Source organism: Phalacrocorax aristotelis, chromosome 1 (assembly GCF_949628215.1).
Source record: "Phalacrocorax aristotelis chromosome 1, bGulAri2.1, whole genome shotgun sequence".
Taxonomy (NCBI): domain Eukaryota; kingdom Metazoa; phylum Chordata; class Aves; order Suliformes; family Phalacrocoracidae; genus Phalacrocorax; species Phalacrocorax aristotelis.
The window spans coordinates 167,326,157-167,344,890 of record NC_134276.1 but is presented as its reverse complement, the minus strand read 5'-3'; the positions used below and the strand labels follow the sequence as shown (position 1 = coordinate 167,344,890).

Below are 18,734 nucleotides of genomic sequence, written 5' to 3'. Positions count from 1 at the left end.
TAGTTTAAGAATACATTGTTTTATTCATTTCAAGCTCTTTTTATCTAATTTTTTATTAGGTTGAAAAGTCTTTGAAGGTACAAATTGTTAACTAGAGATGCAGCATATAGAGATGTAGCACTGTAACTTGCCAAGCTATATTGAGATTAGGTAGAATGTAATCAGTATTTGTAACTTTTGTTAGGTCTAATCTGACTAAACACACCAACATTATTACAGTAAAATTTACATCATAGTAAGCACCAAGCAAAAAGCAAAATTAACATTTTTTTTATCATTGGAATACTGATGAAGATTGCTGTAACAACCTTTCTGACGAAGTGGTAGGCAATTCAGTTGGCCAACAGATAAACCAGTCTCAATGATTTTTTTTTCCTTTTTACCCGATTAAAAAAATGTTTTCTTCTATGTCAAAAGCAAACAATCTTCCTTCTCCCAGCCATCTCAGGTGAATAAACAAACCTCCAAATGAGATAGTGTTTAAATAGCACAATTCATTTTAGCTGCTATGGTACAGCAACAAAAAAATAAAATTAACAAGGACAGGAGCTCCACAGTGCTGTATAGACCCCTGCACTGAAAACAATAAGAGTCCTGCAGCATGGTCTTTCACCTGGGTTTTGCTTATGTCATTTTAAAAGATAGAAGTTTCCCAAAAGTTCAGATATTAGGACTGTAATAATTTAGTAGTAATGTCATTAGTGAAGATGCGAAGTAAGAACTTGTAGGCTATTTGTGGACATTTCTCATTTTCAAATATTAATCTATTTCAGTGCCTTTTCAATTAGATTAATTTACCATAAATTTGTCAAAGAGAAAACAACACATCACTGGACAGTGACCTCACCATGCTTTTTAGTGCCATGTGTATTTTATAAAATTATCATACTAGTAACTAAGGACCAGTACACAGACTTACAAAATATCCTGTGCATAAATCTGGTTTAGCTTTATACTAGGCTTGGTAAAACCTGTATTAGCAGAGTTCTGATCCAAACTTTCTCCCCCTGCTAAACTGGTTTCAGTATGCAAGCCATTTTCAGTGCAGGACCTTTCTTTTTGACATACAGTTATATCCTAGAGTGTAGTTTCTCTCTTGGCTTATAACTTGTCTCAGATTGAAGAAACTTTTTTAGAGTATCAAGGGTTCCAATGGATGTCAAGCATTTTATGGATCATTTTTTGGGACTCTCAAAGTTTTGATGGGTGTTTAATGGGCCTTGTATATTGATAGTGGTCAGATCACAGGGGGGAAAAAAACCACCAGCAAACAAAGCAAGGGTTTGGGTTTTTTTAACCTATTTTACAATTTTATTGCACTGCCATCCATGGAAACTGCTGATATATCTGCCTCAGATACAAATGAAACATTCCTTCAGACAGCTGAATGTTTCCTGCCTGCCAGCCTAGAAATCAGACTTTGCATGATATTAGAGAAATTCATCATTCTTTTCCTTTGGCAAAATGACTTAGTGGTGAAATTGTTATAGTCAGCTGTACTTTCCTATTTTGATCATCTTGTCACTTTCTGATTCAGCTGATAAAAGGATGTGTATTTTGTCAAGGGAAATATATAGACACATCACTCTTGTTGACAGCAGAAGCGGGTCACAAAATTTCATCAAGGGAAGCTCCTATATTACAGCCTTTTTCTTGCAAAAAATTTATGCCTCAGAATAAGTTTATGTATAGGACTAATTCCACTGATCTCAAGGAGAGTACTTGGTGTCCCCCCAATTACATGAGGTTTCTAATTACCCAAATATGTGCTTGTCCGCTTATGTAAATCCATTGCTGCTTAAAACAATATATATATGAATCTTTGGGCTTGTGGTCTACATTTTACTAATGAAAACGGTATGTAAGCATGCAAGTAAAAATGGCCTCATTTTCAGAATTGCTAAATGTTGAAAACAGTTAACAGTTAACTGGAGGCAGTGGTACTTGGGAAGTTAGGTTAATATTCCTTAACAGCCTGTATATACTCTTGAGTATTGCACCTTCTCCAGCTTATTGGAGAAATGTTAGCCATAGCATCTCCAACGTTTTGAAAAATGTCAGGTTTTGCTGTACTTTTAACTTTGATGCCTGGTTTCAGGGGAAAACTCTTCTTAATGAAAAGAAAGAAAAGCAGTCAGGATATTTCATTGCATTATTGTTACTGTCTCTTTTGCTTTTATAAGCAAATTCTGTTTCCTCTTTTCCATTGTTAGAAGGTTATCATCAAATTCAACATTGATTTATTCTGGTTTCATTTTGTTGAATAAAACTGAGGCAAAGGGATGATGAAGGAGATTCATAAGGATTAAATTTTCAGAGCTGAAAGGCAAGATATTAACAGTTTTGGTTCTCATTGTTTGGGGTCTATTTGTGCTGAACTGGTGTAATTCATCCAGTTCTGCATCACAAAAACAGCAAGCAGGATAGAATCAGAACTGACAGGAAGGCTTTTAACTACCCTCTTATCTCTAGAGGTTATCCATCCTGTGGTTAGATACATGTTGGCAGAATAATGTGAGTAATTTCAGAGTACTGCTGCTCTTGTTCTGACTTCTTTGTGCATGAATCAAGAACTTTGCCTTTACAACAATTAATCTAGAACTTCTCAGAAGCAGTAAATTCACACAGAGCTTGAATCTTTCTTGCATTAAAAGCTCTTCACAGTGTTCTGGCAGTGTAAAAAGGACTTAACGTGTTCATAAATTATTTTTCTCTTTTGCTTCATAGCAGCCAGTATCTATGTAAAGAGAGTCTCTCTATGTAAAAAGACAGCATAGATGAGAATTTTGGTTATACATTTTTAACAATTAACCTGCTGAAAAATCTTTAAGAGGTGAGCTAGGGATACCCTCAGGTACTTTTGCATCGTTAGAAAAATATGCTTCAGTGGATAGAGAGTAAGTAGACTTGTGAAAAACAAAACAAAACACAACCCTAAACATGTTTTAGAGAAGTACGAAAGTAGAGATCTACAGATATAGGGTAAAATATACAATCAGAGATGGAAAACTAATATGGTAAGACATTGCTTTTGGCAGTTCTCAGAATATTTTGAGTGGTGTGTTCTCTGGGCAACAATTCCTGTTGTAAAAAAGATCTCACTATGTTGGTTTTACAAGTGTCTTCATATAATGAAAATAATAGCATTCACAGAGTCTGCTGTTATAGATGTACATTTCTATAGATGTCATGAAAATTGAAGTGCATCTGAAAGCTTTAAAAAGACAGCGTAAAAAGGAAAAAATGTAGTAGTTAATATTTTAAGAAACCTGACAATATTTTGGGATTCCAAATCACTATTTTTAGGAATGGGGGGGTTGAATGGTGCACCAGTCCTCACAGTATCTTTCTAGGTGCTGTTTGGAGTGAACTCCAGAAAAGGATTTATGATTGGGGTGGGGGTCAGCAGACACGATGTCATGTGATTGCTTACAGGGTTTTGCCAGGGTGGCACCTGGCTCAGTTTTTGGTTCATGGTGTTTACTACAATCCTGTGAGTGTTTGGTCATGTGGATTTAATAGAAGGATTAACATATAGTCTGGAAGGGCTTTGAGGAAGAAGGTGTTCTATCACCTCTCTTGCTGTGGATGAGATACAGAACTCTTCTAATACATTTTGTCATTTTCAGTATTTTTACATCTTCTGATTTCTAAAAGCCCATCCCTGAAGACAGATACATGTAACTGAAAGTTATAGTGGAGTTCTGCTTTGATTGCTCCAACAGAATATGATGTATCTGGCTTATCCATTATTATCAGGTTACGTCTGTTATTGGCAAAACTTTTTCTCTTTCTGCTGTCTTCTCACTTTCATACTGCAGTGCCTACAGACTCAGAATATAATCAAAGTGCAATTTTTTTTGTTCTACTGAAGCAAAAATTGATAGCTGCTGATAGGCGTCTCTGATGTAGTCAGAAATGAAGTATCTATTCTAATGAAAGCATAAAATGGCTCATAAGTATTTTTTAATAATACTGTTCTGTATCACAGTGTTGCTTTGGCTTTCTCTGCAATTCGACTTCTCCAAGATGCAAAAATTTTTAAGATGGAAGTGACACGGTTTCAAGAAGAAAAGGATGAAAGGGAGTGTTTGGTATGCATGGATATTGTTTTAAACTATTGTTTCTTAGTATATGAAACCTTGTAATAAGTGTTAAGTGATTTTCAGAATACTAGAATGTAGCAGTCATCTGTATTACATGTTTACCATTAACCTGGGGAGAAAATGATGTATGACATACTTCAGTTACCTGGTTGCTTATAGTATATTCAATATGTCTATAATCGTCACTTTAATGTGTGTGTGGTTAGGAATTACAGTTTTTATTTGTATACTCTCAAATGCCCGCATTGAAAGTCTCCTTTTGTTTAAAAAAAAGCAAACAAAGAGAAAGTGGGAAAAATAGCTATCAGCTAAAAAACTTGTATTATTCAGTTAAGATACTTAAAATTTTTTGACTGAAAACCTACTTCAGAGTATCCTCTTTCGTAAAGCCAAACAGACCAGTTCTCATCATTGCTATGTTCCAAATTTAGCAAGATTTCAGCTCACTTCTGTTGTCTAACACATAGGGATACTGACCTATGCTTTGGAAAGCCAATGTACAAAACCTATTGGTAATATACCACGCAGCCACACTCAAGCGGACAGTAAGTCAAATTGACTCACATGGACAGAGAAATTGAGCAGTGAGGCCAGATTTTGAAGCATATATAACAAGATTGGACTTTCTTGCATCTAATGTAATTATTCTCTGTCTGTGTTGCATATCAGGGTCTTCTGTCTTTCTGAACTTCCTCCTACGTTTTCTTAGGACTGCCCTGTAGCCAATTACTGAGTTATGGCTATTTTTTTCCCTCATTTGCATCAGTGCAAGTCATTCATGATGAGATTTTGTGTAAGTCAAACACAGGAGGTGCAGCGTCCATTTATTGCTTGCTGGAACACATCTTTAGAATATGGACCGTAGAATTTTTGTAATAGAAAGACTGTTTAAAATATGTGAAATGACACAGGGAGTTGAGCTGAGAATTCTCCCAAACACTTCCAGTACTACATTACATTAATATTTGTTTCTAATCACCAGAAACACTAAAAGCTAGAAATCAAAAAATTAAAATTTCTTTCTAATCACTAGTGAGGTACCAGAACTTGATATTGATCCTGCTCTACAATTAGACTGTTATGTGCCTTAGAGCTTTGTGTAATGTTCCTGTTTGAGAGGAATAAAATCCAAACTGTTAGAATTATTCTCCATGACACATACATATGGGTATGTTTATGGACTCTCCCACAAGAGCTGGTTTAATTTCCATTTATTACAATTCTTTTTTTCTATATATTAAAAGTTATATAACAAAGGGACCCCAATTATTAAAAAATACGTTTCTATGTATCTACACTTCAAATAAACTTCTGGTTATAATTGTGTTATTTGGATTAATTTGATTTATTTTAGACTGATGCTGCCCTGTTGCTTTGTTTGTAGTAAAGTAGTTGACTCAGAAAGTAACATTTATCATCCTTTTGGAAATTACTAGGACTCTTATGTTGAAGATGTTCAACTGTCTCACAGTATAACAGCACAAGATCGTATGAACATACATCTGTGGCTAAGGTGTCATACAACATTAGTGACTGCACTAGTAACACAGATCTATGGCGTTGCTGATATGGAAGGTATTACCCTTTTTAGTTTAGGTTTTTGGAGTAGAATGGGCAAATAAACCTATTCAGGCACAGTTCTTTTAATAATAAAAATATTAACATTAATTCTGGGGCTGTATTATCACTGAGCAATTATTTGTATTAAATTCATCCAGTGCAAAAAGGAAAAGATATTTCTGAGAACAATCTCTCCCTAGAGCATGTAAACACAAAGCATTTAATTAACATTAATTTAATGATCATTATCTTTTGATAAATCGCTTGTGTGTGAAAAAGTTTGAAATGTTCTAGTGTAATTAAGTTAAATAAGTATGCTTGTTTTAAAAAAACACTGTTGCTATGTACTTGAAAGTGTCAATTTTTTTTCCACTTTTTATATCTCCAATAAATGAAATGTTCCTATATATCTCCTAACAATGTTCCAGATTCTTTTTTTTTTGAAGAATTTAAGTGAGGTGTTACAAAACACATTTATTACAGTTTGGTTTTGAATAAAGGATTTTTCATTCCTTAGTTCTATGAACTTAGTAAAAACTCTGATGGTCACTTAAGTATCAAAATCACAGTCTAGGTCTGTAGCCAAACTCTTTATTTTATCTATTCTGGATAATTCCCATGAAGGCTGTTACTATTTTGGAATGATAACTAAGATCAGATTTTTGAATATGGGTGAGAATGACATGTGCTTTACAAAATCTAATTATTTATGCTGGTGGTTTACATATAAAGAATGTATTTGGATGAACTTAAACCAAGTGCAGTTTAAAAACTAAGGGGATTTTCTCTCTCTTTAAAGTAAATTTGGCTCAGAATTGAGGAAATGGTAAATGTGGAATCTATCACATCAGATTTTCTGTAACTTTTTAGTGTGGAAGTGGCTTAAGAATGGTAGAAGATACCATAAAGTCTTTTCTATTGTATTTTTAGTATTCATATATTATCTTCTTTTAGAAAATGATGTGGCTGAACGCAGAAGTGTGATAGAAGAAGTAATACTAGAGGCAAAAGCCTTTGGTGATACTGAGACTCAGGCTGAAATGATGGTGCAAGCTGCTATTCTTGACCTGCAAGAAAAACGTCCCGTGGAAGGCATTAAACTTCTTTTGCAGGTTTGAGCACAAAGGAGAAACTGTTCACTTTTCTTTGGCGCATTTTTCATGTGGTCAGAACAGCTGATGCCAGCATTAAATAAGCTTGAAATAGTGCCACTGAAATAGATTTTTTTTTTTAACTTTGTGTGATTTGTCCTCGTAAATAGACAGCAAAGGTAGTAACTACTTTGGTTTATGTTGTCTATGTCCAAACAGAATGTCATCAGTTTACTCCAAGAGGATACATATATTTCCTCTCCAGCTTCTTTGACTCTTGTGAAAAGTATGCTTCTGCTGGCAGACATACTAACACTGCAAACAGTAGAGGATACAGAACATTGCTCTTCTACAGTGGAACCATTAAACTTACTAATTTTGGCACATGAGCTTACCATTAAAGCAGTGAGTATATATTGGTGATTTACACAGCATTTGCAAATCCTTCCAACAATCTTAATTATCTATTCTGGAAACTATTTTAACAATTTATAAAAAGGGCTATTCCTATTAGCTGATCATTTCAATTTTCCCTAGATTACATAGTGTAAAGAAGTAATTCATTTTACCAAACTTATTTATGCATACTTATCATGCATACTCATGTATGTGGTCCAGTATTTTCTTACAATTTAAAAATATTGAATACTTGCAAAATATACATTTATGTGTGAAAATTGAAATAGGTAGTTTGACTTTTAAAGAGATGTGGAACTCACTTTTCCCATTCGTACTAGTATGTTCGTACTCAGCACCTCAGGGCAGATGTGCATCTCATAAAACTCCTAACTCTTGAGCATCCAAGTTTAAGAATTTAGCTTTTTATCTTAACTTAGAATAATCTGAATTAGAAGATCTATATAAAGTAGCATATTGTTTATGATTTAGATTGATAGATTGTTAAAATCAGTATGAAGAAATCATTACCACGTAAAAATTCAAATAGGTAAGGAAAAAAAAATCTGAAGACATGAAATCTGAGAGAGGAATGTATAGTAATAAACCATTTAACTATTTGGTGATCCAAAAATAGATATGCACCTCTGCAGCCTCTACCTGTTCTTGATACAATTTATAAAGAAAAGCTTTTGGATCAAATTCTTCCTTCATATTTCCTAATACAGAAGTTTAATCCATTGAAACATTTGTTCCCTCAAGTAATAAAGAATCATACGAATCACTTCAGACTCAGATTTCCACTTGTGAGACTTGCTAGCCTTCAAGAGACTTAACAGTTTACAGCATGTCCCCATCATCTTATTTCCATGAATGAAAAGTTTGACTGGTCTGTACATGTTATTTTCTTTTTCTTTTCTGGCCTCTGTTGGATGTCAGATTTCTTTGTAGAAGTGACGATTTCTTTCTAGGGCTTGGGTTACTTGGGAGATCTATTTCTTAAAGACTGATATGAGGAAGTTTGCTTTTAGAAACCAAAGCCTAACATTAATAAATTTGATCAAGAGTTCATTTAAATTGTTTATTTGCTACCAAACTCCTCTGCAAAGAATACAATCACAAACTGAAGTAAAGGACTTCGGGAGTATCAAGCCCTTTTCTAGTGCACTTTTACAAGACACCTTTGAGTTCCCGGGTTTTGCAATACCTAACTTACTTTTTCAAACTACTATTTAATTTGCTGTCTGCAACTTGATTTTACAAAGCATACTCTTGTCATAGATTTTTGTTTGTGGAGAGCCCATTGAACGGCAAACAGAAGACAGTACATTGACTTGCCTGGTCCTACCTACAAAAAATATCTACTTGCCACATATAAACTTGCTAGCCCAAGTCAAAATGAGAATCGGTAAGAAAAATGCAAGTCATTATTATAATTTAAAAATTTTCATTCATTTTCAATCATATTTTATGGAACAGCAGATAAATTGATGCATCACAAGTGAATGTAGTAAATAAATTCTTTTCATACACAAATAAAATATTTTGAAAACTAACAGTAGATGCCTGTTTGGCTCCATGCAATGTGTTTAAGCAAGGTACAATTCTTATGGGAACTATAATCAACAAAGGCTAAAATATTAATGTTATAGCTTGATGAAACTAATGGGAACTTTAATTTTTTTAAGTGGAAGTTAGCAATACTTTTCCAGCTTCAGTACAAAGCATTCATTCTGTGAAAAATTCCTGTATGTGTTCCATCTCTCTGGAAGCAATTATATGGGAACTAACTAATGATATCAAATCATATAGGATAATAGTGATTAAAAAAATAGTGTCTGTTACTGTTGTCACCCTTCAGTTTAACCACTTTTCTTGATAACATATATATAGAACCTTGAAAATACGCTGCATAGTAACAGAAGATGACCTTTAAGATCTGAGATTTGTTGCTGTATAGCAAATATAGAGAAAGGGATATTGTCTCTTTATTCCTTTTGCTAAACTAATTTGGTGTATATCTGACTTACAATGGACCTGAAGAATCTAGAATCATTACTGCACTTTGGTTCACATTCTGGAGCAGCCTCAGAGTGGGTGGATTCTTCTTCAGGAAGATGTGCTCCAGGAGCACATCGGTGCACCCTAACCACTACTTTGTATTCAGCTCTTAGGACTAGAATAGAGCTAGTCTAAAGTAAACATTCTGAAATGCGTCTGCTGTGGCTGTCAGGTGTTCAATACAAGCTGGTTTGCTCTAGAGATCCAGTCTTACTGTGCTTTACTGCTTGCCGGTGCAGGCATGGCCGGACACACTCATAGTAATGGACATGTTTGACCAGTTCCTGTTTCCAAATCCACATTTCTTTTAGGAAGAGCCTACAACTACAGATGAATATTGGGGAGTACAATGTGAGAGGTATGCAACACATCGAAGAAACCTTTAGAACTGGTTAATACAAAAGGAATATGGGAATTTGGAAACGCCTAGAGAGGTTTAGGTTTTGCCTACAACTGCCAGGTGAAATAAAGTTATGAAGTGGCTTACTGCTACTCTTTCCAGACAGTTTGTGGAAGGGTTTATTTGTGTAGCCTGAGCTTCTTTTGGAGGGCCTAGGTAAACCTCAGTGGCATCAAAAAGTAGTGAAACAACATTATAGTTCTGTATTTATATCCATTAATCACTCTGATTTTTGAGAATTGGATTGTAAGAGTAAATATGTAACAGCATTTGTTCTAAGAAAGTTGTTTCTTTTTGCATATATTGGTTGTCTATTAAATAATTTACTAAGAACTGCCTTTTTTGTTTTCCTTAGGACACACATTAGCTGAAAAAGTAGCTTGTACACCTGCAAGAGGAGATCCACAGCAATGGCTACGTGCTCTCAAACATTTAGAATCAGCATTGAAGCTTTGCAGAGCATCTGCAACAAAAAAATTAGATATGGAAGCTGAACTTCTTTTTCAGATAGGTAAACAGAATCCTGTTTGTCCATCATGATTGCCTTTCTAGGCAATGTTATGCATGTGGCCTCTCTTAAAATGGTGACGTTTTACTGTAAAAATAGAACAGATTTGGATATTTCTCACCCTGTCTAGCTGCAGATCTCTCTCCTGTGTTTAGTATCACACCAACATAGTTCAGGATGCATTACACAAAAAATAATTTCAAAACCATAGTAGAACATCTCTCACCTCTATGTTATCAGGGATCAAAGGGTGTGGCCAATGGGATTAAGGACACTGCAGAAACCTAAGTAGCTTCTTTGCATCAGTCTGAAATAAAGATGAGAAGCTCAGAAAGTATTTCTAAAAGATTTAACAAAGCTAATGAATTACACAGTGTTTGCATGCATTTGGATTTTAGTGGCATTATGTTTTGCACCAGGAGGTGTTGGTTTGTTAGGATCCCAGCCAGAAAGGCACTCACACTTTGTAAAGTATCTCTTAAAATGCCTTTTATTGGAGTTAACACTATAACGAAAAAGAGGATAGTGTAAATAATCTTATGTCCCTTCAGATGCTGAGAACCCCAAGTTGTGCAGTATTGAATGGGTTCCAATCAGGTTGTAGCACAACACGCAGATCCCGTCTGTGGAAAGGTTGCTTCATTTTGGTCTTTTGAACTGTTAGAAGATTTTCTTAAAAGAAAACAGTTGTATTCATCATTTCTACCGTCAAACAAAAAGCATATTCACATAAAAAATTCTTGCTGCACTTTTACAGAAAGGGCAGGTGGTGTAATCACTGATACCGAGAAGATGCTGCAAACAGGCTCTTCTGTTACAGCTAGGCTATATTTATTCCGTGGCTAAGGGATCTGCACAGCACAGCACAGGCCTGAAGGCCACACTGTTTGTGCAGCATAGTGCAGCACAGAACAGGCCTGTGTCTGTGCGTCAACTTCTCCATGCACAATGGTCTTTTACTTAGGATGGCTACTTGTTAGGAGTCAATATGATTCCAACGTTTGATTATTTTAGCTGCTCTGTGAAGTAAATTGCTATACTGGCATTGCATGTTACATTTTAAACAAGCCGGAAAGGATTTTGCTTATCAGGAAGAGAATAGGTAATGCACTATGTTGTTCAACTTTCCTGGTGGGTCTTATAGGAAAAGAATAAAATCTTGCAAATCTGCTTTCTGTATTTCTTTCTTAGGTAAGGTAGAACGTCAGATAACTGAAGCAGGCAATAAAAAGTCATCTCGAGCTTTTGAAACCCTGTTGGACGCTATAAAACTCAGCCAGGAATATGACCAAAAGTTTGAGTAAGAAACAAGCTATATAACTTTCAAAATAATTTTAATCACACATGAATGTAGTTTTTTGACAGTTTTCTGAGATTTGGTGTGGGACTTCTATTAAGAATCTTCTACGTTTTGGTCTATTGCAGTATAGAAGAGCTACTGTATATTTATTCTCTTATTTAAAACAAATGCTGAGAACATTTAAAAGCATATATTAGAGTATACAAAGTTACAGTTTTCTGTTCTATTTCCAAATTTTCACCCACTCTGTCAACACTAGGAACAGAGCTATCAATTAAACAGGGGTTTTATTCATATTTCAGAAGATGAGCTATGGTCTGTCCCCTTTCAGATAATAGAAATCCAGCTTGAAAAGGTTAGCAGCCAGAAACAGTCAGAAGAACAGAGGCAGAAGGAGCATAGGAAATGTGTTTGTAACAGATATCAGGACAGTGACTTTGGCATTAGTTATCAGCATAAAAGACGCCGGAAGTGCTGAGCCAAGCCAGCCAATAAATTCTGTCAGGCTGCTCTGATACATTGGACTTCAGTTTTTTTTTAGTTTCTTGACCAGTCTTAATGACTAATGTGCCACGTCTGGTTACAGACAGTGTGAAGGCAGCAATTTACCTTGCTTTTTTTTGGTATTCTCTTACTTAATTTAATGAACCAGAAGCCTGAACACAGAAGCAGTAGCATAGTAATAAACCTCTAAAAGCAGTCAGCATGATGGAAGATAGAACAGAAATGGACTGTGGTGATGTTTTGCAGGATTAATTTGCTACCCTCTTATTTAATTTGCTACTCTCTTTCTAAAAAGAATATACAGCAACATCAATGGACCTTGGCTTGCTTATTTTAGAGAACTAAACAACCCAATCACCTTTATTCAAGCCCTTTGATATCTATGGAATTGTTTAAAGTTGTTTCTTGATGTCTCAAATCCTTTTTAGTTAGCAAGACTAGAAAGTTAACTAAATTGTCACCAAGTGCAGAACTTGCCATTTTCCCACTTAGTTTGCCCTATTTTGAGCTGTACTGTAGAAATCATACCAAAGCTGGAATTTATTGTGCTATATAAACAGCCAACTCTGTATAATATGACTCTGTCCAGAATAGTAACTGCATGAGCAGGAGTTTGTTGCTGTGCTTAGGAAAGCTAATTCATGGGGGAGATCTGGAGAGTTCTACAGAGCCAGGAGGAACATGCATAAAAAGACTGTTAAAAACCTACAGGGAATAGGAATGTTGCAGAGATTCTCCAGATATAGTGATTTTCAGCAGGTCGAGGGAAGTAATTCTGTCCCTCTACTCCACTCTCGTGAGACCCCACAGGGAGTACTGCATTCAGCTCTCGGGTCCTCAGTACAGGAAAGAGATGGACCTGTTGGCCTGGGTCCAGAGGAGGGCCACAAAAATTATCAGAGGGATGGGACACATCCCCTGTGAGGAACGGCTGAGAGAGTAGGGACTGTTCAGCCTGGAGAAGAGAAGGTTCTGGGGACACCTTCTTGTGGCCTTTCAATACTTAAAGGGAGCTTCTAATAAAGATGAGGCAGACTTTTTAATAGGGCTTGTAGTGGTAGAACAAGGGTTAATGATTTTAAACCAAAAGAGGGTGGATTTAGACTCGATATAAGGAAGAAATTTTTTACAATGACGGTGGTGAAACACTGGAACAGGTTGCCCAGAGAGGTTGTAGATGCCCCGTACCTGCAAACATCCAAGGTCTGGTTGGATGGGGCTCTGAGCAACCTGATCTAGTTAAAGATATCCCTGCCTATGGCAGGGGGTGGGACTAGACAACCTTTAAAGGTCCCCTCCAACCCAACTCATTCTGTGATACTATAAGTCGATGATTTTTGCCTGGTTTATAATAATACTGTAAAAATAACCGAAAGGAGAAGGAAGTATAGGAGGAGAACAGGAACTGGTGAGCACAGTCTGTCTGAAGATATAGAGTATTCTGGTACAGAACACAGAACTGAGAAGGTTCGTCAGCTGAGCAGAGTGAAGAAATCGAAGACTGTTTTGGTCACTCTGGGTATTTCTGCTGATGCTTGGAAGAGTTTGACTGAAGACACATATCCAAATTCAGCCACCAGTGTTTCAGGGAGACCAGGACAATCAATACATGCTTTAACTTGAGGAACAAAGAGGAACCCATACAGATTCTGTACCGAAAGATCACTTCCCTTGCAGAATTACAGTTTTCCTACTAAACATTGGCAATTTATTTATGGAATACTTGTTGTACATAATGCAAATTATATTTGACATACTATTAAATCAATGTGTTATTTGTTAAGCATACCACAGGGGTGTTTTAGACTCACTAAGGCTTTAAAACAGGATCACATGGCTTTCTGAAAGAAGATACGCTTTCAGTAGATGATGAGAGCTGGATGAATGATTTATTTGGTGAGGCTGTCTGGCTAGTCTTATGCAGGGGTCAGGTTGTATTACTGTAATGCTTACTTTGATACTAACATTGATTGATCTATGTGTTGTTTGTTACAGGTTAATAAGAAGATCGTACCTTGAAATAGCACTATTAAATTTGCATTTTGCCACAAATAATGAGGATGTGTCACAAACAGACAAGATGGTGCCTTCCAAATCAATCGTATGTTTTTTATCTTTTGGGTAGTGGCCTCTTCAAAGCAGGAAATCTATTTCTGTTACAACATGGTGCACCTTGCCACACTATTACTTACAGTGACTTATAAATCATACTGATACTAAAAGTCCTACTAGAAAAATAACACAAAGAAATCATATAGTACAGCAGTAGAATTTTATCTTGTTTGATGCTATTTCTCATGTTTATTGCATTGAAAGATAACATTTAAAGTATTTTTCTGTATAAAACAGGAAGAAACAGAACCAACGGTGTTTTCATTGCTGATTATGTACTAATTAATTTGTACCTTGCAAAGAAAACATAACATTCAAACCTGGATTTTAAGTGGTAATATTTATACATCACCAGGTTTCAACTTTTCATTACAAATATGAGTGACAGCAGAAGAAATATAAACTACGTTAACTACATTAAAGTGGCTACAAGCCATAGATTCAAAGCATAGTATCTAACATAGAGCAAAGAGGTAATCAAGATTCTAGAAAACGGAAAATTATAGCAAAACTGTATACAGTAATGACTGCAGTGTGAGCTGCTCTGAGAAAATTTTTACAGGAGCAGCCAATTAGTATGCTCTGGATAATTTTTTTCAATTTTAGCAATTAATTTATGGATTTACAATCAATGCTGATTTTTACAACTTGCAAATAAAACAATAATTCTACCAGTAGGAAGACTTTTTTCTACATTTAAAATATTTTTTACCATAATACATTTAGAATCCTAATTATGATCTGGTGTATAAATTTAGAACTCTTCTGGAGAACTCTCTTCTCCTGAGGAAGCTCTGAAATCAGAAGGTTACAAAGTACAAGCCTGGATTGCAGTAAGAGCAGCTACACAGGTTGGTACAATATTCTGAAGAGGTAATTTGGGTTTTTTTTTCATTTCATCTTATGCTACTTACACAAACAAACAAGACAACGCAAACAAGACAAGAATTAAGGTTTCCTGAAATTTCTGGCATGGATCTTATTTGAGGAAATTAAAATGGACACTGTTTGAGTAGTGCATTTAGTCTCTCTTGGACAGATCTGACTCTGTTTACCTCAACTTTGATTCAATGCAAATAAATCAGCACACTGCCTGATATGTGTTTGACATGTAGGTAGACATCAGTGGCATCCAGGTGAGGATATCTGATTTGAAATCACTTATGTAGTAATTAAGCTGTCAGCAGTAATGAGTTATTTAAGTATAGTATGTACCATATGTCAGAGAGAAATAGAATATTTTCCTAACTTTTAAAAATATAGTACGTTGAGTAATTAATTTTTTGTCATCATCTTGCTGTTCTCAGATTTTAAATCAATATTGTAGTGAACTGGTTCTGAATAGTATAAGTATTATTTTTAGGTCAGTGAAGCTGCGCTTGCTTCTCAGCTGTTAATTGGAATGAAGAGTGTTAAAGAACACAGCATGAAGGATGCAGTGCAACAGAAAATCCCAGAATTTGCTTCCATGGATCTTCTTGCCTCGTACAGAGATTTCTTATCTGGTATTCCTTTATACCTAATAGTATTAGAACATTAAATAACTAATAAACTATATATGCCATGTCATCTAGTAATACTTTTAATATCTAATTTTCATTTATGAAAAATTATAAGTCAAATTTAGAAAGTAAAAGCAAAATCCTCGTCCTGCATAGCAGTACAAAATATTGAGTAGACCTAATGGGTCTTTAAATATCAGCCTGTTCATGTGTTCAATAGGTTAAGAAAAATTGCATTGGTTGCATACTGTGGCTCAGAAAGACAGAGTGCACATACTGCCATACTTTTAGAAGAACACACAGAACTTCGTCACAGGTCTTCCCCAGACTTCTATAGTAGGTCTTGGCCCCCCTATCAATCATCACTGCTTTTTTTCAAACACTTACTTAGAACAGATTTTTCTTCCCCAGGCATATTAACTTTTCCACGGAAATTTTCCGTTTTTCTTTTGATTTTGCAAAGACGTGTTGGTGCTGACTAGCTTGTCTCTCCGTGTTCACTGCCCCCCAAAATACCATCCTAACCAAACACAAACAACCAAAACCAACAAACCCCAAACCTTGCCAAGTTATCTGCCTGGGAGCTGTACTCTAAAAGTCAAAGTCAGTATAATAAAAAAATTTTCACTGTCTTTCCAGTCCATAGAGATGCTTCCATTAGCTTGGTAGAACTTTGTCTTTGTTTATTTCCAACTTCTGCATTTATTTTACAGCTAATGGAGATGATGAAATGGAAGTTTTTGATTAAAAAAATAAAAATCAGTTAAAGTAGGAATTCTGGGATAATGGTTGCTAGATGTTACATAAACGCTAAGGCAAGATATATATATTTATTTTTAAACTGGGAACCATTAATTTAGTGATAAGTTTTGGTTCAGTGGCTTCATCTCAATCATCCCAAGTGACTGACGTAGAAAGAATTGCTCTGCCTGATAGTTGCTGGCAAAGCTGAGCAATGTCTACTTACTGTACAGTGTTTAAACATATGTGCTTTGATTGGTTTATGAAAACAAGTGCTGTATGCTAAGACCTTCCATCAATCTGATTGTTTTGTACTAGCTCCATTTGCTTATAATTACAGATGGGTTTTTCTTTTAGCCAATGCAGCAGGTGTTTCTCCTGATAGTTCTGTTAGGCAATACAAAGAAGAATAGAAAATGTAGAAAAGCTATAGTAGGCCAAAATATATAAAGGTAAATTGAAATGGAAATGATGAGCACAGCATGCTAAATATTTTCTGAAAAACCATTAGTGAAACACATTGTTTAAATTTCATCTATAAACAATGTGGCCATTTTAACTAAATTCTGTTTTTACAATTGGCAGTGAAATATCAGGAATAATGAAGACATTCAGATTTTGTATAAGCACACAATTATCTTCTGGAAGCTTACTATTGGGAATTACTGTAATGTAATGTTTGTTCAATTTGGGATGAGAAACGGCAGAAGAATTGTGTAGGCTTTTGAGAGAGCCATGTACTAATACAGTGAAAAAAATATAAGCAGTGATACAGTGATAACTATACTAATTTTTTTCCCTCTTTTTGCATAAGTGTAACTTTTAGGATGCACCAAAAAAAAAAAAAATCTTTTTAGTCCAAATTCAAGAACACACTTCACTGATAATGTGCTTAATATCTAAAACGGACTGGGTTGAATCTAACAGTAAACATTTCAGAGTGGCTAAGTCTTCTGAGTTCAGGTCAATATAACTGGGAAGTTCCAACTCCTGTAATTATGAATTATGACTCCTAGTATTGTTTCCATTTACTAAATATCTGCTATTAAACAATGTATAGAAATAATGGTTTTATATTTAAATTCAGAGAGAAAGAACGAACCTTGCTCTCTACCCCTTTCAGCTTCTTGCAAGGACCAGTCAGATTCCTGGCCATGGTATGAGAAATAGTTTCCTTACTAGTTCAACTAATATTAAAGCAGAATAGAAAGAATTTTCCTCTTATGAAAAACATAAGCAAGTTCACAAGTTAAATTTTTAGTTACAGATTAGTCAGTTTGAACACAACGCAGAAATAGCTTTTGAATTGCAACCATTCACTTAATGTGATTGTTGAACTGTTATTGGATTTACAGATGGATACAACGTTGTCTCTGAAAGTCCCACAGGATCTTCTACTGGAAATAAACAAATCATACAAGACAAGCAGAGCCAAAGTAAAGGAACAGAAAATCTTGTGACCAAGGCCAGCCGGAAGAGAGAGACAATAACATGGGTTCACTTAATCCGTTACCACAGTTATTTAAAGAGGCTTGATAACACAAACCGCCTATTTGGTATGAATTTTTTCTTCCTTCTAGAAAACTGCCATAGGTGAGATACTGTTCTGGGGCCAACAGTGTCAGATTCTAAAGCCATCATCTGAGATAGTCTCATTTTGAGTTCCTTTAAATTATATAAATGTGAAAAAATCTTCACTGGAGTCAAGATTTGTGTCAGTTTAGAAGTGCTGTAAGTGAAGATGATATTACCTTTTTTCATAATTATTCATAAGTCTTCATGGTACCAGGAAAAGCATCCCTCAAAACATAATTGCTATTACTATATCTGAAGCAATTTTAAAAAAATTCATACTCTATTTTTAGTTCTAGATGCATCAGGCTTAAGTCACATCAGAAATAAATCTGTTCAGTTTGGGGTCTTGTTTGTCAGAATTGAGCGTAGTGTAAATGGGAAGGCTGAGCATTATTGCATGGGTTTTGACTAAACCCCCAGACGTTATGTACATACTTCGTTTATTTCTCTGTAGACAAAAGATGGTAATAGATAGGACCTTTCAAAATCCATTCATTTCAGGGCTCTAATACTATGCATCTGTATCTGATGGCCAGCTGCTGGATATGCAAGTGACAACCTGATAGGTGAGAACAGAACTAGATTGTACATATAGGTGCTGCCTAGAGAGAAACCTAGCAACTCTGAAAAGAATAATTTCAGGGATGGTTGGGTTTTTGTATTGCAGCACCAAATGAAAGGAAAGTATTTTACCTCACCACAGAACTATAAGGACAGTAAGGGGTCTACAAGTAGGTGTCAAAATGTGCATGAATGTCTCAGCTGCAGTTAGCAATGATACAGCCTAGGGAGCAATTCAGCTGATCAGCTACTAGCTGTTTAAATTAGAGTCTTAAGAGCTCATAGAGCTTCTTTTGACTGTATTGAATAAGTATTTA

General features: G+C 35.4%; 1 protein-coding gene across 1 annotated transcript in view; it reads left to right on the top strand.

Moving 5' to 3' along the window:
- Positions 1-18,734, top strand: part of CFAP54 (cilia and flagella associated protein 54) — a 118,953-nt gene that overhangs the window by 89,036 nt on the left and 11,183 nt on the right. The window contains 11 exon segments of the mRNA XM_075090088.1: positions 3,992-4,094; positions 5,543-5,681; positions 6,621-6,778; positions 6,977-7,162; positions 8,435-8,561; positions 9,970-10,125; positions 11,314-11,422; positions 13,922-14,027; positions 14,797-14,889; positions 15,402-15,543; positions 17,637-17,837. Coding sequence (XP_074946189.1) covers positions 3,992-4,094; positions 5,543-5,681; positions 6,621-6,778; positions 6,977-7,162; positions 8,435-8,561; positions 9,970-10,125; positions 11,314-11,422; positions 13,922-14,027; positions 14,797-14,889; positions 15,402-15,543; positions 17,637-17,837 — 1,520 coding nt within the window.